The sequence below is a fragment of the Plectropomus leopardus genome, chromosome 8, assembly GCF_026936395.1.
Source record: "Plectropomus leopardus strain MGB_pleo_1.0 chromosome 8, ASM2693639v1, whole genome shotgun sequence".
In the NCBI taxonomy this organism is placed as follows: domain Eukaryota; kingdom Metazoa; phylum Chordata; class Actinopteri; order Perciformes; family Serranidae; genus Plectropomus; species Plectropomus leopardus.
In genome coordinates this window covers 29,731,749-29,752,535 of record NC_142183.1, presented here as the reverse complement: position 1 = coordinate 29,752,535, position 20,787 = coordinate 29,731,749, and the positions used below count along the sequence as shown (strand labels likewise).

The following is a 20,787-nucleotide window of genomic DNA, read 5'->3' as shown; positions in this document are numbered from 1 at the left end:
AACCTCCCAAGCTCAGTGAAAAAACCAAACATTTTTCAGCTAGACTCTCAAATAAGAAACGTGACTCATTCCCAGGACCTAAACTTCCAACGGCAGTGTAACAAGTCAGCATATCAATGATTTAGGGTGCTTAACTGTTTTCTCTAGAATTTTTTGGTTAATAGTATTACATTTTGTCATAGCATTCAGATTGCTTCTAGGTGGTTGTAGAGATGGTATATTTCCATTGTTTGACTGTGTGCCATTGATGGTCAGTCTTCTAGTTTTGATTTTTTTTCACTGAAAAGGCAAGGAAATTCATTACATTTCTCTGTGGAAAAGAGTGTTCTGTTTGGGGGGGGTTTGTTAGCTTGTCCACTTTGGCAAATAGAGTGTAGGTGTTATTGATGTTCCTGACTGTTAATCATTTTAGAGAAATGTCGCTGTCTCGTCCTGCATAACTCATAGCTGAAAATACAGAGGCTTTGTTTTTATGGGTCACAGTGGATTTGAAGTTTAGCTTTTTCTCCACTCATGTTCATCTTTACCATCATAGTATTTCTCCATGGTGCCTTCTGTTTGGTCAAAGTTTTCTTGAGTTTTACCAGTGCAACAGTATCTATCAAGACTATTGAGATTTTCAATTTAAAGTTATCCATTGCCTGTTTCTGCACCATTGTGTGGTGACATAGTTATTTTCTCCATAAACTAGGCACTAGTAGTCTTGCTTACATGCCTTCTCCAAAGAGAAACAGAGCTTATTTGAACAACAATTTGATACTTGATATAAGGTGACCTTGGGTGTTTTGAAAGGCATATATCAAATAAAATGTATTATTATTAAAGGCGTGATCAGTAAGTCCAAAAATACATAAATAATTCAAAAGAGCCATGTCCCTAAGCATAACAAAAGAAGTGCTGAGACCTTAGACAATTTTAAGAGACCCACCAAATACAAAGTGTGGCCTTGTGTGTGCACGTAGGCTGTTCAACATGATATAAAAGTACAAAAGTGTCAAGTGGTGCTACTGTCCGTGTCATTATCGTTGAGTTTAGTAACTTACTTGAACTTGGAGTAAACATTCAAGTTACAGCAGATATTCCTGTTTGGTGCTCATAACACTATTCAGGTTGTCATACATCGCTTTTAAGTTATCCTCATCAAACAGTCTGCAGACAGAGGCGGGATCAGATCATTGCTTTGCACGTTACAAGTCTTTGCAACCAACTCCTAAGTGAAGTCCCAAATCAAGACTGACAAATCCCAAGCCAAGTCCCAAGTCCTAAACTTTGAGTTTCGAGTCCTAAGTGAGTCATAATGTGCTCTTTACAAAATGCTCTTCTAACAACAGGAGTGAGTAATAATAAATTGAATTTACAAAAATAAGAGTGCTTTAAAAAAAGTGTTTTTATTTCTTAAAAATTGATTGTTAAAAGTTATTTAGCTATTAAGGTAAGGTTAGCCAAGCATTAGCTTACTAATTGCATTAGCCTAATGTTAATCTCAATTTACCTTTATTTGTGCCACATCAACTGTGAAATGAATTTGATCTGTGTCTGTTCTTTTTGACCCACACTCTCTGCATACTGCAATTCTTTGTTGACCACCAAGTATTCTTTGTGCAAACCAAATTATCTTTGGTATCATTTATGCCAATCGCCATTTAGTAACTTAAGGTTACTTTCTTTGATTCTTTCCTGCAGCTTGATTGGATGCTGTCGGATTGGAGAATTTAGTGTTGACTTACTAGGAATTGACAGAATTAAAGTTAGTTGATTCAGGAAATAAATTGATTTGTGGCACCGTTTTCACATAAGAAACTTTTTGGGTGTGGAGGAAGGTATCAAGTATTTACAAAAGGCTGAAAGTCCAAGTGAAGTCACGAGTCATTGATGTTAAAGTCCAAGTCGAGTTGAAAGTCTTTTTTGGCAGATTGAGTGTAAGGCCAACAGATTTGTAACTCAAGTCCACACCTGTGTTTGCAGACATCAGTCTTTCCACAAAATATAATATTCACTCTTTTCTTTGAATGCCATACATAAACTGTAGCAATGATCAGACCTCCCCCACTCCATGCAAGTTATGACAATCAATTTTGTCTTAATTTCATTCATAAAACATTTCCTGCACTTCTGTTTTTTCACACGGGATCTATTTGTTGAGGCTGCTGAATGACACGCCTCACATTTGGAAAAATCACAGCAGGAATTCAGCCAGAAAGCAAGTAGAAAATATCCAAACGCCGCCTTCAACCTGCTGACTGAAAACACTGTATGGAGCCAGCTGTTAATCTTCTCTCTCTCTGTGATCAGAAATGTGTGCACAGAAGGGTAACAAACCATCACTTAATGCTTTGCTGTTTATGGATCATCATTGACAGACAGAGGAGATGTCTGCTAATTCCTGCACATTTCTCTCTTTCTTGTGTGTGTATAGGGTGAAACATTCATGCGACAATCACAATGAATTTAAAATGTAATTATCACTTGTCACACACATGGAAGTTAAATCTGGCAAGTATAAAAGGCTTACAAAACGAAATACTGTAAATGAATTCTGTAGGAAAAGATGTGAGCAGACGTGACAGCGTCTGTCAGAGGTGCTGTTCAGCGGCTCGGGTTGATTGATTTGTCTGGAGGTTGCGTCTGCGAGGCGTGAACAGAGCGCAGGTGATGTCAGCAACCTGAATGTGCCTCCCAGAGATCAGATTAAGCACCTGAGAACCACAAGTTTAAAATGGATTATTTTGCCTTTGTTTTTTGTTTTGTTTTATTTATTTATTCATTTATTTTTTGCCTAATTTGATCTGAATGCAGTCAGCTAAAATCTATACCTTTGGGTGCAGAAATGTGTTGTGCTTCACTGGAGTTAAGGAGATTCTCTGGTAAAAAAATATCTTAACCTGCTTACTTTATTATACTTACTTTATTATGCTTATGTTTAATTTATTATCTGCACTGGCTAAAGACAGATCAGGTTATATATTTCGTTATTCTTTCATTTAAAAAAAATAAAATAAATAATGTCTGAGATGCTGATTGAGCAATAAAAAGACAAACTCTTTAAAAATTCTCAACTATGGAATGTTTCTTCATAATACCTGCACAGTTTTTTTAAAGTAAGCACTATATTATTGCATCTCAACAAAGGCACGGTGTCTTTTTGTAAATATATCCTACATTTACAAAACCAAACACCCTTTATATTGGGACTATAAATCCTGATTTCATTGCAGTAGCAACATTTCTCTAAAGCTCGAGTTGAAACTTCAGAACAAGAGAGAAAGAAATCAAACAAGGTTAGAGGAGTTTAATATTTCCACTTTACTGCAGGCATATTTGGCTCATTGCAGAGATACTGGAAATTGGTTGCAAAGTGAAATAAGCCAGAAATATACTAAAAAAAATGTGTGTGCTGTTTTGGTGGCACTTACACAGTAGCCTGAGTGGTGCTAACAGGAGTGGAGACAGGAAGCTGTGTATGTAGCTCTGGTCAGGGACTGGAAAACCACAAAAAACAAGTGGGCCACTGGGAAGGCGCCAGAAGCTCCCAGTAATGATGATAAAGCAAAGGGCCGTATCTTTAGAGCTCTGAAATGCTTACAAAGCTTCACCCACACATCTTTGTGCACTCATTTTTGTCTGCATACAAGCTAAGTTATTCCTGTACCTGTGGTGATGCTAAAATAACGTTTCTTTGTGTTCCTGCAGGGTAATTCCAACAACATCGCCACTGTGGACATCTCAGTCGGCTTTGTTGGGCTGGAAAGTTACGTTGAAGCGCCTGCCATCTTCCTAACGGCCCTCAGCACTTACGCGGGGCCCCTGCTGTGGGCGTGTCACCTCGTCTGCTACCTCAGCTCAGAGAGAGACAGGTAAGTGTCACTTTTAAAGTCACTCTATAGCCGGTGGTTCCCAACATGGGGGTCGCAGCCCCACAAGAGTTCATGAGATAAATGTAATGGGTCGCCAAGCGGGATCATTCATTAAGATGTTTCTCTTTAATTGATTTTTTTCATGCATAGTGTTGAAAATTTGTCCCTGAGTACGACTTATCAAAGAAAAAGAAAGAGCAGCATTTTACCCAACCTGGCTAGAACCAAGAGCATTGGTTCCCAATATAGGGGTCAGGTCCCCTCCCATGGGGTCGCAGGATACACCTGAGGGGTCATGAGTAGACAGATTTGGGTATCAGAAAAAATGTAGTTCTGCCTCACCAAATTATTTTACTGCTTTTTATCTTGTCATTAATTTTATTCCTGAGTAACTTGGCAAATTTTACAAAATATTTTTTATAATTTATAATGTTTTTTAAGCATTTCAAAAGAAGTCAGTCATCTTCAAAATCCCTGAAACGTATTAACCAGAAAAATACATTTATTATTTTACTTCGCCTTAACTTAACTCACTTATGTTATTTGTATTTGTGGCAGTATTATACTTACATTTCTTGTAATAAATGTCATGTTCTACACTTTTTTTAACTTGTGTATTCAACAATAATGGTTAATGTGTGGGTATGTTTAGGCACCACCAAGTATTGAAACCAAGTATTGACTCACAAAAAAGACAGTTTTTTGTTGTTTCTTGATTTCAAACAGTGGTCTCAAGTTTGTCAGCTGTCTCGTATATGTGTCACGCCTCATCACCCCCTCCATCTCCCAATAACAAAGTCATCTCATATGTGGGGTGACTTCAGAGATGCTTGTATGATATTTATTACACATCCAATGTAATGTATTTGTGGTGAAGCTTTCAGTACCAACATTTTCTTCTGGCAACTGAGCTATATAGGGTTGCCAAAATTTATGAAGTATAGATAATTTCATTTAAACATACTACACTCTCGTTTATTTGTTTCCATCGTCTATGCATGCAGCCGCACAGCATCGTCATTATCACATTTTTTCTGAGTGCTGGCTGTTTCTTTTTTTGTACCTTTTTGTTTTGAATCCTCTCTGTGGGTGGGACAGTACAGGTGCATCGAAATATTCTCTTAATTGGTTTACAGATAGCAACAAGGAGACTCACCTGCAGGGTATCAGAGATGCATGTAAACAGCTTAACCTGCATAAGCCCTTAACTGGAGAGAGGCCAGTGTGTGTGTGTGTGTGTGTGTGTGTGTGTGTGTGTGTGTGTGTGTGTGTGTGTGTGTGTGTGTGTGTGTGTGTGTGTGTGTGTGTGTGAATGCAGCGAATAACTATAGCAGCCCCCCCCCAACTACAGGCCCCTGCACAGTGCTGAGTGATGAGGTCTGTTTCTGGGCAACAGCTGCCCTGCTGATGGAGCCAAAAGTAAAATGCTCATTTTAACGTCGACAAAGGATGTTTTTTTTGTACAAAAGCAGTTAACCTGCTTCTGTTAGTTAAATTCCACTAACAGAAATACAAGGATACATCTAATGCTGCAGCCTTGTGATTAAAGCGTTCTGTTAAAAAAAGGAGCTTTAATTTTGTTAGCACAAAGGTCCCATAGAAATGAGTCTGCAGAGGGTGTGTATACTCCTGCATGATTTGTATTCTTAATAATCTCTGATCCCATATTTGAATATGATGTGTTTAACATTTCAGTAGTCTAGCCAGTCTCTGATTAAAAAGTTCTACTCATCTTAAACTTTCGGTGCTGCTTACAGCAGAGCCTGTAGGGCTGACGAGGTTGATTTTGATTTGATTTGTCCATCCAACACTTTGGACCAGCATAGCTCCTGGCTGGCTGGGCATTAGATTTGGTGGATATTAAAGGTCCTCGGAGAATGACTGTGGTGTCAGTGACCTCTCAACCTTTCATTTAACTGTTCAATGAGGTAAAAATGTTCCGGTGACCAAAAGTTTGATCTGTGACAAGATTTTATCAAAACCTATGCCCAGATATGCAGTTTTCACCATCATTACTCTACAGTTTCCACGTTAGCACAGAAATATTTAAATTTATTCAGCATTCATGTTCTCAAGGTGATTATAATGACCTCCATCATCTTCCCTGTAGCACCACAGTAAGAGTAGAGGGGTTTGCAAATGAGAAAAAAAAGCCAAGCTGAGATTGAAGCTACAGCAAGGCGAGCTAGGTAAAGCTGTGGCATTCCTCATCTGCCAGAAATGCCGAAATGTGAGAATCACGACAGGATTTATTGACATACAGTGGCAACAGAAAATGATTTTACAGTAACCAGTACCAACATAACACTTGAGATGTGCTGTGTATGTCATCTACAGCTGCACTTATTATTTGATCAGCCGTTAACTCTTAATAAATCACCACCTTATTTGATAATTGATTGATCAGTTTGAGTAATATTTTTAAGGAGAAAATTATCTGATTCTAGCTTCTTTTCTGGTAACTTTACTCCTTTATGACAGTAAACTGAGTATCTTTGGGATGTGAACGAAACAAAACCTTCCAGTACGTCGTATTGGGCTTTGGGAAGCACTTATCAACATTTTTCTACATTTTCAGATATTTTATTGACCAAACAACCAATAGAATAAACCTATAATTCATTATTTTTTTTATTTTTTTAAATACCTTCTATTGTGGAGGTGGTGACTTTAAAATACAACTTTTTTGTCATATTTGCCTTAACTTTCACTTCTATACAGAAGTGCTAGAGACAGATAGTCTTTGGGGAAAAAATCACATTCCTCTGTCTCCTGGCATTATAATGGCATTATCTTGCATTGAGAAAAACAGATCGCCTATGGGGATCAATAAAGGATTATCACCTGATTTTTGAAAAGATCATCCATCTCATTTAGTGCTGTGTAAATAAAGTTGCAATTTCAGCAAATATTACAAAAACATTTTTAAAGTTACCAGCTGTTGCTTTAATCAAGATAATAATCAACACTGAAATTACCATAGTTGCAGCCCTAATTTAATGTATATAAGTTAAAAATGTTGCCTAAAATGTTTTATCTGCAAAAAAAAACAAAATCTAAAGTCAGTCTTGGCTCATGCAATGATCTATTTCACCAGTGAGCAAAACTGCAACAACAGTGCAAGCAGGCAGTAAATCACATCCGGATTGACAGCACGGCTGATCCCTCTACAAGCGGACCATTATGGGATGTGATGGCGGAGCCACACCCACTGTGGTTTTATCCCCTTAATAGTCAAATCACCAGTTTGATCTGCCCGTCACTGTCATATTATGCTGCAGTGAACACGGCAGCCTCCAGAGGCCACTGCAGGGACCTGTTCTAACGTCACATTAACTCCAGCTTCGAAACACTACATCACCATCTTCCATTGTTGCTATTATTCACAGCATGGTGCTTTCTGCAGAATCCCCACCTGTAATGTGCACTCAACCACTCAGAGACATTGTGACAAATGAAACTCTAAAATAGTCTCACATACTCATTAAGAATTCACTCTGCACCATCAGCAGCCGGACCACAAGGCACATACTGGAAATGGACTTTGATCGATAGCTTTTCAGCGGGTCTCCCCTGACACAGTCAAACTCCACTGAAAGCAAAGAGAATGTTTTCATTGTTTTAGTGCACTTAATGACGGGAAACCTTTCCTGTGGCCGATCAGAGGAGACCCATTAATACGACTTGGCTTTCACCATTAAAACTGTAAAGAGTCAGATATTGTGACATAAATGCAAGTACACTTATGCCATTCCATTCTTAGTGTGCGCTTGATTTCAAAGAGGCTGCGCTGCCTCTTTGAAAATTACCTTCGTTTAGAGCAGTGAAAAAGCACAAGTGGCAGACAGATGATCTTTTATGCAGCCTGCTGCTTTGTGAGCACAAAAAGTGAAAATATTTACAGAAATTCATTGAGCTGAAGGACAACGTAGCCTTCCATCAAACTGGTTTCAGTGTTCTGCTGGAGGATTCCCAGCGGTGCGAGTCAGAGTTTCATTTATCCTTCATTCTGCTTGTATTACACTGTGTTCTTGTTGCACATTCATGACAGCTAGAAAAGGATGAATTCAGGCCAAAATATACTTTTAACTTTGAGTTCATACCTTCTTTTCATCTTCTTTCCTCAGTTTAGTCATTTTGTTATATCACTTTGTTTTTCTAACCACACAGTTGATAAATGACATCAAGCAAAGTTGAGCCTGATGAGCTTCTTTGTCAGCTAATAAATGTGTAAAACTGTGAATTAGAGAAGGTGTCAGGGTTGTCGCTCATCTTCTCCACTGAGAGCATGAAGTCCTGAGCAGCCGACATGAATGTTTTAGTAGCTGTTTGAGGTAGGACAAAAAATAAACACCAGCTCCGTGAAAGCTTTATGCTCATTCACAGAGCATGATGGGATTTGTTCTTGAGGGAGGGTGTTATTTTATTTTATGTAGCTCAGGTCATTTTATTCTCACCTACTTTCTCTCCATTTGAGCACATGGCAACTTTGCTGGTCAAAAATGTACAAATAAGTCTGTCGGGGCAACACATGCTATCAGACAAGTCCCCAGTTAGATCGTAATTCCTTTACCTCACATCATCGGCCACGTGAATGTGGATTTAACAAAAGATAATATTCAGCTGCATTGTGGGAAGTGTAGGATCCAGTGTTTTTGGAGCTGGGCCCTGAACTATGGTCTAAAAGTCTGGATATTTCAGCCTCTACTGCAACCATTTTTGAATTTCACCTGTACCTCATGAATCCACTTCAAGGAATTGAAATAGCCAATCTGCCTGATGATGATCTCCCTAGTGTTGTTGTGCAACTTAATAAAATAGTTTTTTATTCAACACGCATTTAAGAACACACTGTACAAGCACTCATTAGGAATACATACTGTTCAATATGATATAACTGTTATCAGAATAAATTCTGAAAAGAAAACAAAGTAAAATAAAATATGATGGATTAATATTCAGTACAGAGGGAAATATATGAACAACCAGTCATTTCTTAATTACTTGGAAACAAAAAAGAAAAAGTGGAGCGAAGACTTAGAAAATGAGCATCAATAAAAGTAGAAGTGAAATATATACACACAAATCTCACCAAATCACCAAACCACTCCAACTACTTCAGCTCGACTTAATGATGATGTCCCACCTCTTCTGAATGGAGTCAGGGGCTAAAATGTGATCACAACTAGAGGGAAGGATGTCTAACTCTACAAAAAAACAGGACTTTAAAGTGTTCATAAAGTGATGGTTTCCTTAAAGAGACACTCTCAGCGCACAGATATTGATCTGCAAGTTAGTAATATTGTTTAATCGAATGTTATCGAACCATTTTCTGCCTCCCAGACTGAGGCTCTTTTTTCCTGCGTGCCACAGTATTGAATTGTTGCATTCAAAAAAGCTCATCATTGATTATTGGTTAGTGTGTGTGCATGAGTGTGTGCGTGCGTGTGTGTGTGTGTGTGCATGCGTGCGTGTGTGCGTGTATGTGTGTGTGTGTGTGTGTGTGTGTGTGTGTGTGTGTGTGTGTGTGTGTGCGTGTGTGTGAACTGGCCCTTTGATTCGATGTCCACCTCCAAACTGGACTGCTTCCCGCGTCTCCTACTTCTCTTGTCTTGGGAAAAGGCTTGAAGTTCCTCCCCCTCAGCTGGGACTCTGCCTGTTTGAATGAACAAGATCCCTGTGCTAATTCACGCATGTGTTTCAGCGCGTCAGAATGAAGTCTTGTGTACACAAGTCTTTGTGTATGCGTGTGTGTTTGGTTTCACATCATCATCTCCTAATCTCCTCGCTTGCTACCCCCCCCTCCTCCTCCCATCATGCAGGTTTTAAAGTCATTAACTTCTTTATCAGAATTTGCCAGCAATCCGTATTATTGTGAGAAGATAATTGGATCAGACTCTTCTCCTGGGTACATGCGTAAGGTAAAAACTCCAAAATGCGAAAGCGTGGCTTTCGCCATGAATCATCACTATGCAGCTTTACTGATCTGACATCATCGTTTAGAAGACATAAAGCAGCTTAGGTTGACCTTGGTTCACATATAAACTTTTTTTCTGTGTTGTTCGACAGGAAGTTCGCCTGTTATTCTCAGCACAGCGTCAGCCTCTGCAGTGCTTTCCTCCTCTCTCTGATGAATCCTTTTCCTCTCTGCAGGAGCCCGGTTGCAGTCGGCCATGGCTGCTACTGCTTGGCCCTGCTGCGGTCTGTGCCAGCTGCAGCCTACATTGTGCTGGTAACTGCTCTGCGGTACCATCTCTTCATATGGAGCGTCTTTTCACCCAAATTACTGTATGAGTCCATGCACCTGCTGCTGACTGCAGGAGTCTGTCTCTTTTTCAACACAATGGAGCAAAGCCACAATTCCAGTAAGTCTTAGTAGGGGGGGAGCAAAGACACAGATCATCCTTTAAGAGAAGTCCAAGAGTACGGCCATGTCTCTTCATACTGTGTGTAAGACTGATACACACTATAATATGCTTTCCTTCACGCTGTAGTATCCTGATCTCTTCATAATACGGGAACAGACGCTTCACAAAGGCTCCTCCTTCTCAACTCTGTAGGTTTGGTTTGCAAAAAATACTTTGAGAATGCACTAACAATGTATTTTTTGAGCAGTCTATTTAAATATTTCATTCTTTCCAAGGAAAATGAATAAAAGTGAAACGATACAAAGGAGCTATTTGAAAGAGAAAAACTTTTTTAACATAAAGTATATTACCTCAGGGACTGCTGTTGGTGAGCCAGGAGCTACAAGTTTGATGTGTTGGCTACATGTATAATTGAATGATTGTGGTGTTACGTGGGAGAACATCATGTGTTTATGTTGAGCAGAGTGTAAAACGTCTGATGTTTGCTCACGGAGCTCAGCTCGTCTGTTAACAGCTTAGTGAAGCCTTGCAGCCAGGTGCAGGTGTTTTCAATTATTATGGCAGATTAGATCTTAAGTTGAAGTTTAGCTGAGCAATTCTGGGAATTACATGAGGTCATTAAACTCAACAGGTCTTTTTTTAACTTGTCAGTAGGGAAAGCACAGGTGATAAAGCTGTAATTGGTTATTCATATTTGCTGAAACTGTCACCAAGTCAACAAAGTGTTATATGAGACAGATAGTCTGTGAAAAAAATCCTGTTCTTTCTCTTCCTGCTGCCTGTAATTGCCTTAGCAGTGTACCAAAAACAACCAATCAGAGCCAATGAGTCTGAAATGCAGCTGTCAAACATGTCAATCACTGCTAGTGAACCTGTCAAACTAGGCAGCGCTCATGAAATATGATTTAAGATTCTTTTACTTGCTAATTTGTCATCTCATTTTTTTTCAGGAACTTTTTTTATTGTACTGTTTAGCTGTAAAATGAGAAAATTTGTGACCTGGCTGCCATGGTCGAGTTTAAGTACCAAGTGCCACCCACCAGCCGGACTAACTTTCTCATTTCAAAGCTTTATGTTTGAGGTTCATAGTTTTTGTTGACCTTTGAAACAGCAGTTGAAAAAACAATCTTTCCATAAGGTCCATTCAAAAGATGGAGTCCATTTCACATTCTCATTTTACAGCTAAACAGTGTACTAAAATATGTTTCTGAAAACATGAGGCGAGAAATAAACAATGCATTAACATAATCTCGATTCATGTTTGCCTAGTTTGGCAGTTTGACCGAAGTTCATGAGCAGTGATTGACATGATTGACAGCTGCATTACAGAGTGCTCAGCTCTGATTGGCTGTTTCGTTCAGATGCCATTAGAAGCACTACAAGGAGGCAGAGAAAATCACTTTTTTTGAAATAGATTGTCTAATTCTTTCAGTGCAGTGGGAAAATAGTGAAAATTTCAGCAAATATGACAAAAATTTATTTTTATTAAAAGCTACTAACCACTACAACATTTAACTACTTCATCTTTAATGGTCTGGTATTGTTCATTCTGACTCACCGTCACATAGGCATAGGATTATATGAAAATATTATGTCACAATTATCCTGACCAGAATAATAAGGACTCATGATAAAATCTTGATGATCATCAAAATATGCTTAAAACTCTTTGAATTGAAACATAATTGGAATCACAGCCTCACCTTACATTTTTGTTCAGAAACAAATATCTTTCTGCCTCACAGACGGGACACGCATCGTTTTTCTTTTTGAAAAACAAACCATCCTAAAAAGTCAGGCATTTGAAATAGTTTGAAATAGCATCACATCTTTTGATATGAAATATGCCAACACTTGTTTATGAGTTTGGGGGTTTTATGAGGTTGGTGCATATGCAGCCTGTATTTTTTTTTTTTTTGAGTCTCTTTTATTGTCGATTGCCCATCAGTGTCTTTGGGTGCAGCCAGGCACGATAATCAAGATTATATTATGAAAATTCACTACAATCAACTTATTATATATATATATATATATATATATATATATATATATATATATATACATATATATATATATATATATATATATACACACAGTATATCACCATCTGCAATAAAACTGTATTTTGTCTCATCCCTGCTGTGACATGGCTTACTAGGACACTGAGCTCTTGTTCATGTTGAAGTAACACTCGTGCTGTGACAAGTCAGCATGTCTGCAATGAAAAGGCCTATGGACAATTCCACAGGTTAAAGTTCTCAAGGTACAAAAGAAATCAATCAAACAGAGTGTGTGTCGGCCCACGCGGTCCTGAGAGGAGCTGTGATCAGGTGCTATAAGTGAAAACACCTGTGTGGGTGTTCCACAGAGGTGCAGGGGGGTTTCATGTGGGGATTTTCAAGACGCTGCATTTGTTTCTCTTCAGAACATTTTTAATATGCTGATAAACTATTATGTAATCCTTATTGTGTTTCAATCTCAAAAGTAGTTAAATTTCCATTTAGTAATTTGGAAACAGCTGCACTGTGTGTGTGTGTGTGTGTGTGTGTGTGTAAACATTCATTCTGTTCGTACTGATATTAAGGTGAGTGGGTTTAAAGATTTTGCGTCTTTTATTTATTTTTTTGGCTTTTTGCCATTATTTGAGAGGACCGTTTCAGAGTGAAAGGAAAAAAGAGAGGGGATGACATGCAGCAAAGGGCCGCGGGTTAGACTTTAACCTGCAGCCGCTGCGGCAAAGACAAAGCCTTTGAACATGGGGCGCCCGTAGGTGAGCTACTGGGTGCTCTGATTCTGTGTCTTTTGAGCACAAACTTAACACTTTTATTTCAGATCAGATAAGCAGTTAGAACTATGGGCCTACTTCTTCATAGTCTTCATTTCAAGGTTTGTGTTTAGATGCATGGCTGCATGATATAATGATGATATAATGATTTTATTGCAATGTAGTAGTCGTTATAAATCTGACTGACCTAAATTTATTCATATAATAATTTTCAATCAATAAATCATTACCATATATTTATTACTATTCCCACTCCATTTAAATTATTCTAATGTGCAAACGGAAGGAACAGGCGGGACTACATTTCACTGGAATTATTACTTACATGATTACCTGTGACATATAAAATTGATTGATTGATTCCCATCTAATTAAATGGAGAACGGCTACAGCAACCTTTGACATCTTGCCAGTTCACAATTCAGCCCCCAATCTTAAACTGGTCATATTGAAGGAGGCCAAGGACACAGTGGAAATATTGCTATGTATGTGTTATCATTTGGGGTTTTTTTTCTCCAGCTCTAACAGCGATTTTATTAATTCAGTAGCAATTTCAGTGTCTTGGCAGGCATTTCAAATGTATGTAATGTCAACTAGAGGTCTGCAGCCCATCAAGAAAACTAGACACTGTGCTTTTTTTTATTTTCAACCTGTTTTTTTTTTTTTTCTCAGCGTATGTCAATAAGGATTCAGCTACAGTTACGTCAGGTGCAAAATCCGTGCACGACCGCTTGTAGGAAACACTTGTTTTCCATGAAACTGGCACACAATGCCACGTTTTAGTCAGTTAGTTATCAGGCCAGCATTTAATCAGTGCCAGAAATACATTTTATGGCATATTGCAGTTTCTGCTTAATCCTACAGAGGCGGGATAAGAAAGGCAGTTGGGGAATACGACGCAATCATCTCCACAGTTTTAAGATGTAAACAAATTCAGTCAACTTTCCTATTGTTTTCTTTATTTCCCACAGTGTGCAGTAGGAGATATACTTTCATAGAGTAGGATAAAATGCTGCAGTTATTGTAGTTGGATGACCTTAAAGTTCTGCTGCAGGGACATAATTCCTTGTTTTACTTGCTCTCCTATGGCACTGAATCCTTGTGTATGTTCATTATAATTTGCTGATATAATTTCCATAGTCTGACAGTGCGCTGCAGACTTATAAGCTTCTTTAACGTCTACTCAATCTGTTCCCTCAGTATCACTGAGGATACCACCAAAGTAAAGCTGGCACCCTGGCTGTGATCCAAACCACGAGCATGGCTCCAAAAGAGCAGGCGATGTGTTGCTGCTCTGTTACTTACGGAGCACGGTGTTTTACTTTGGTACCTCACTGATTGCTTGGACTCCATTTTAAAATAAAAAGGGAAATATTAAAGCAGCAGTTAGAGTAACACTTCTTTACACAGCCTGTTCAAGCGGGAATATTGTGCCATTATGCTGCCTCGCCGTTCTGTATAAAAGGTATAGTTACAGAATGGGGGGGGGGGCACAGTTGTCTTGTCTTGGCAAGGTAGGTAGTATTACAGAGCTGAAATGGCAAAGACAGGATTATGGGTAGGATGGTGTGACGTATTGACAGTTTGTTATACTTACATCCCACCGCAGGAGATTTAAATAGCAGTTGTCAGTGGCTAGCAGCTAACTCAAAGAAGAATAGCTGCAAATGTCCACAAAAAATGGCTACAGTTACATGCACAACAAGATTCCTTTATTATTCCGAATATGACAATATTCTGAATTTGATGTGGTCATGTAAACGGCATATTCCAAATTAGGCCGTTTTCTGAATTAAGGATTTTCCAATAAAGACATGAAGGATATGCCGGTATTATTGAGGTTTTAGGAGCATTATTTGGACACGTATACATATATATACGAATATGCGTCTCAGTTTGAGTTTTTTCTTCAGTTTGCGACATAAGGCCTGTTGCCAACAGTTTGCAAGGCTGTGGGTTTGAAATGCACGCAGAAAAGCCCTCACTTCTGGTCAGTAGGAGAAACACACTTGCTTTTAAAAATTACAAAAGATGTGGATATCAACAGGTTTTTGGATATGTATAAATATCACAGCTCCGGCCTTTAAAGAAGGTAGTTAAAGGAATGAAATAGGGAGGATGAATTTGCATGGTGGGAAACTGTAAAAACGTATGCAGGGCTGCGTGTAAGCATGAGTGTTTGTGGAATATTCATTTTCATTAGACTTGTAAATAATTTAGTAGGAATATTGTCTTTTTCGGAATAAGGGCAAAAAGTGGACTATTTTGTGCATGTCAACCAACAAGATTCAGGAGCTCTACCCTCCAAGCAGAAAACAAAATTGGCCACCATATAACAGAGAAAGTAAATTATTGTTATTGCCCTGTTACGCATTTGTTATTCTTTATAAAGGGTCGCCAACGTGTATGTTTATTGTCACATCAGAATCAGATGCTGTTGTGTTAAACATGACACCCATCACGCTTCTTTTGCTTCCGCGATGCCAGCATGCTGTCTAAAGATCACACACCAGAGCTGCAAAATGTCGCAGCTGTTTGGTTCTGGTAAAAATGCAAAGGCAGCGCAAAAAGGTACATGGTAGCTAGACTATAGAGTCATCTCTGTAAAGCGGGTGCAACCCACGAGGGAGATTTTCAACGCAGCTGTTAGCGGCTAATTCAAAGAAGAAGAGCAGCAGCGGAAAATGTCCACACAGAGGATTAGATCAGCCGCCTGATAGCAGGGACAGTAAATGATTGTTATTGCCATGTTATGGAATTGTTATTGTTTAGAAATGGCTGCAGACGCATATGTTATATGTCACCGTAGAGGCTGACGTAGTTGTGTTAAACATTATGCCTCTTTTGATGCCAGCATGCTGCCTGTAATTACACTCTGGAAATACATAAGGCTGTTGTTGTTTGGTGTGCAAAAATGCAAAGGAAGCACAAATACAGGACTTCCTAGTGGCTCTAAAGTGCAATCTCTGTGTGAAAAGGGCTAGAAAAGACCTGTGTCTGTCTCATTATTCGTCCTGCACATCATGAACCCGCTGCTTCTGTAACATTGTGTTTGTTCATGTAATCTGTGTCATAAAAAATGTCCCCACCTCCAGTATGCAGCACTGCAGTGTTTTATTGCAGCGCTGCATTACAAAGTAAAAGCCTCCACTCCAGCAGTTATTTTGTTGAGTTATGGGCGTCTGTGATGTCAATGAACAGCTGTGACTACTTCAAAGCTGCCTCCTGATTATAACCTGGCAGTTCTTACATCATTACCCTTTGAGATTTGTCCAGAAAAAAAAGCAGGTTGAAAGATTTAGTGTTAAAGCCACAGTGTGCAACTTTTCAGCTCCAGGCAGAAAAAGAGAATTGTAAGTTGCCGCCCCAACACTTGTCACTCACCTTGATGAGCTGTCTGCCTTGAAACAGCATCTCACCTGGGGCTAAGATCACTGACATCCCCCAAAGGTGCCAGGGGTGTCGGAGAAGCAGATGCCAAACCAAGGAAGGGAGGAAAAGAAAAAAAAAAAAGCAATGCTGATGTTCGGTGTGTTTCTGAATAGATTTTGTCTGATGCAAGACGAGCTTTACACTTTGTTTTGCTGCCGTCGCGGTTGTTGCTGCGAGTCGCCTTGACAGAGACAGCCTCAACGCTGACTACAGAAAACTGAATTTAAATGTCCTGAACATCATTGAAAAGTCAGACAAACAAGAGGATTTACATTTGAATACACAGGGTCACTGACAGACACACGCTGCATATGGATCACTGCAGGTTGGCTGCTTTGCATCTGAAGCAGGACACTTTTGGCTTTGAGGTGGCTGAGTATAGTTTTTTTTCCTAAATTGTTGACAGCATGCTGTTGTCAAGTGCCTTGCCCCCCCCCCACTGTTTGTCTATCAATCACTTAAACTGTTACGTTGAATTTATAGAAAACGTTGTTTTTCTCCGATACCTCGACAGTGAACAAAAGATCTAAAAAAAAGGTTGACATTCACTATGAATTGAAGCAGACAGGGATCCAGTTTAACAACAGCAAAATTTCATCAAAACATCTTTTTACAAACTCTCACACGACTCATGCAGTATAATCCAAGTTTTGTTTATCCGGTCATATGCTCAATACCTCCCAAACACATGCATTTTTACAAAAAACATCAAGTGTAGTGTGTCCTGAGTGTGTCTGAGCATGCACGTGTATATGAGCTCTATTTCAGCTGAGTTGAAACGCGTGTCGCAGGCACTCTACCTGCCCGGGTATGAGACTGTTTGTACTGAGGTGTTTTGTTCACCTTTTTTGGATTAGTTAACTGTGGAGGCATGAGAGAAAACAAATTCAAGGCAACACACTGTACGTAACTGATACACAAATTCTCATTTTAAGATACATACATAATTACATCAAGTAAGCACGTAAGTTAAAATATCTGAGTGTTGCCCCGCTGTACTCTGCCTCTGATTGGCTTACCCTAACATTCTAACTCTAAATCCTGACCAATGCCACTGCTCCTACCTAAATCTAACCAAACCAACCAACGAGCACGAGCCAATCAGGGGTAGAGGAGGACAAGCCATGCCTTTGCCATCCTGGGGAAAAAAAATTGCACAGGGACAAAAACAGCAGTCTCTTGGTCAAAGTCCTGTGTTTGGTTGACACATCCACCCACCCGACCTCATTTCTACGAGGACTCTCGCTGCGTTCAGTTAGTTGTTCCACTTGCTCTCGGGGGAATTCCCGCCGCCATCTTAAGAGCCATTCCAATTGAATTGAATTGAGTAATTCCAATCTGAAAAGCTGACGTGAACTTGGTAAAATTGACCCGCTGAGGGAGCGAGTGAACAACGATGGCCACTTCCAAGGTCTATATCACCCACAATGCATTGCAGTTATGTATGTGATATAGGAAATACATAGGGGGTGTAGAAAGTAAAACTCTGGTTACACCACAGAACAATGAGCAGATGACTACAGTGGCAAATAAATAAAAAATATTAGCTAACCAAGTGACTGCCGGTGTATTGCAGCTATCTGCAGAAGAGGCCCCCAGCTCACAGAGAGGACTCTGCAGGCATTTATTTAATCATAAATCTTTCTGGTTATTTGTAAAAAGCAGTACAGGGCTAATCTTGCAACAGGGTGTGATTCGTGATAGTCATGTTGAAAGTGAGCGAGGGCATTGTTGACAATATTGATAATACTATGGGCTGAGGGGAAGTGAAAAAAGGGCAACTGGAACTACTAATGAAACGCAGCGGCTGTCATTCTTTACGCTACATCACCTGACTTAAAGCAGCAGTTAGCACCCATAATTAACATGACCACCAGAGGTCGCCACCTAAGAATAAACATAAATATGAGTGATAATTAATAAGCTGCAGGTACGAACGACCTATGGTATCATTTTCCGCGGGAGGACATTCTCGTAGTTTTTCTTGAGGATCATTTAACATGAACAGCAATACAAATCCTCAGATGCAGATAGATTTTCTGTTCGGTGAGGCAGTAACGAATGTTGTTTGTGTTCTGGAGAACTCTTTTTATAGTGCTGAAGATGAATTATGTTTGACAGAGCAGCATCGCTCTGCATCTCATCAGCTACCTTGCACTAAAATGCAAACTTGTGACACCACTTTAGTTGTGTGAAGTTTAAGAAACTCCTGAAGTACTTCGGGACACCGAGTTGATAATGTCATTACAGCCATCATTTTTCCTGGTGTTGGCAGCACATTTGCCTCCAGTGGCCAGCGATGTGATTTGTTATTCCTCTGGTTTTCCGCTGATGAAGTTTGGGTGTCTATGAGGGGCATTTTTTAATTTTTTGTCTTTGTCCATTTATAGTCGCTGTTCATTCTAAACATACCAGAAACTTCTTGACAGACCTATGAGATAGTTTGTATTTAGATCAACAAATGTGAAAACTTTCATACAGCGTCTATAATCTGTAGTCAGGTGAGAGAAACAAAAAAAGAAAAAGGGTTTAATTCACACCAAACAGAGTATCACCAAAAAACATGTGAAACAGCTCACAGAGAGAAAATAAATCTTCATGACTACATTTCCATTAGTTTTATTCGTTATAGTGGTTTATTTTTTCTTATCCAAAACTTCATGGATCTGTGTGTAAAACCTGACTGCACCAGTGCAAGAAGAGGCCTCAGAGCAGCTTCTCACAAATCTGATGGGACGACACTTTCCGTGTGAAATCATTCCTCTGTATCCAAATACCTACCAGCCCATGAAATGGATCTGAATAATTGTGGTGTCCACATGGTTGAAAGCATTTAAGCACGTGTTAGCAATGCATAAATACATCACATGAAAAGTGGACTGGTTTTGTGGATTTTTCGCAGCTCCATCTTTGTAGAAAATGATTCACACAAATGACCTTTTATTAGTTTCACAAGATCATTTTTGAACTGTTCAATTGTCTGAACAAATCCCCTGTTAACACGTGAAATTAGTGCTTATTCTTGCAACATCCCACATGTAATTTATGATATCTGTAGTTCATCCTGGTTTTATGTGTGTGCATATTTAAAACTCTGTGGCCCCTCACACTTCAACGTGTGACTTCCTTTTTCACCTTCTTGTGATTTCTGCACCTTCTGAGTGAGTTTAGCTTCTTCTTTGTTTTCCTTTGGCCTGCAAAAAATGTGAAATGATGAAAAATGACAGATGACTATTTACCTTTTTTTTTAATCAAGTCTCATTCTTGCATTATTTATGCACTTAATAATGAAATAAATGATTTACCACTCTGCACAATTTTAGTTTCTGTGTGATTTTTTTCCCCAGCAGTAACAACTATGAGAAGAAACTTTCAGAGCCTGATTTTGGTTGAACATTTGCATTTTTTGAGCAGACATTTTAATAAGAATTCATGCTCAGTCTTTATGTAATATTAGTGATTAGCTGCCCATTAAATTGTCTTTCAGCTCGGTGCAGCCTTGGTGGAGGCCATCTGTCTGCTCTGGAGGACGCGTGACATATGAGGCACTTTTCGCTGGAGTTTCTCCTGTTAAAGTTTCCCACTGACTTAGTAAAACTGGACACAGATCCATCTGTGAAAGTGCACCTTGCGTAGCTCCACGTACGGTGTCATAGTAGGAGGATGATAATTTAGTATCATTCTTCTATCTGCTATCCACCCACTAAATAATTATTTCATGCCTCTAGGAGCTGGACTTCAGTGCCATCATTAAAGGAACCGCACATTTCATGCTGTGTCCACTTGTGAGTGGGAGTCTCTTCAAACCTCCAAAGTGATGATGCACTTAAGATGTATTATTGCCCTCAAATCAGAAGTGTTAAAGACAACAACCTAAATTCAATTACTTTTTATTGGAACATTTTTTGTACAAGCTAAAAAATGTCCAAGTACGTACATTATTAGTCAGCATCCATGAATTAAAATATGCAATGTATCTTCATACAACGGTTTGCATGATGTTGAACGAATCATCATGTTAGGTACTAAATTTACATAGGTTAGGTTTGAGCAAAGATACATGGTAGGGTGTCGTCGTGTACTTAACTTAAAGTTATGGACTTAATGTTAAGTACTTAACATAAAGTTATGTGGGTTAGGTTAAGGAAACATGGTTTTGGCTTGTTTTGCACGTAATGTAAAAAGAAAGTAAAGTTACGTATTTAATGTAAAGTACTTCATGTAGTCGGCCCTGCAATAGTTTGGAGACCTGTCCAGGGTGTACCCCGCCTTCCGCCCGATGACAGCTGGGATTGGCTCCAGCCCCCCCGCAACCCTTACGAGGACAAGCGGTTACAGAAAATAACTT

The 20,787-nt window shown here is 39.2% G+C and overlaps 1 protein-coding gene across 2 annotated transcripts in view; it reads left to right on the top strand.

Annotated features, from left to right (window-relative positions):
• Positions 1–19,756, top strand: part of pigg (phosphatidylinositol glycan anchor biosynthesis class G (EMM blood group)) — a 104,323-nt gene extending 84,567 nt beyond the window's left edge. The window contains exons 12-14 of one of the 2 annotated variants that reach the window (XM_042493499.2): positions 3,691–3,854; positions 10,008–10,219; positions 10,349–19,756. In XM_042493499.2, the coding sequence (XP_042349433.2) occupies positions 3,691–3,854; positions 10,008–10,219; positions 10,349–10,356 (384 nt within the window). In that variant the 3' untranslated portion in view covers positions 10,357–19,756. Of the gene's footprint in view, positions 1–3,690; positions 3,855–10,007 lie in introns of both variants that reach the window. The other variant, XM_042493498.2, reaches the window with a different exon arrangement.
• The last annotated feature ends 1,031 nt before the right edge of the window (positions 19,757–20,787 follow it).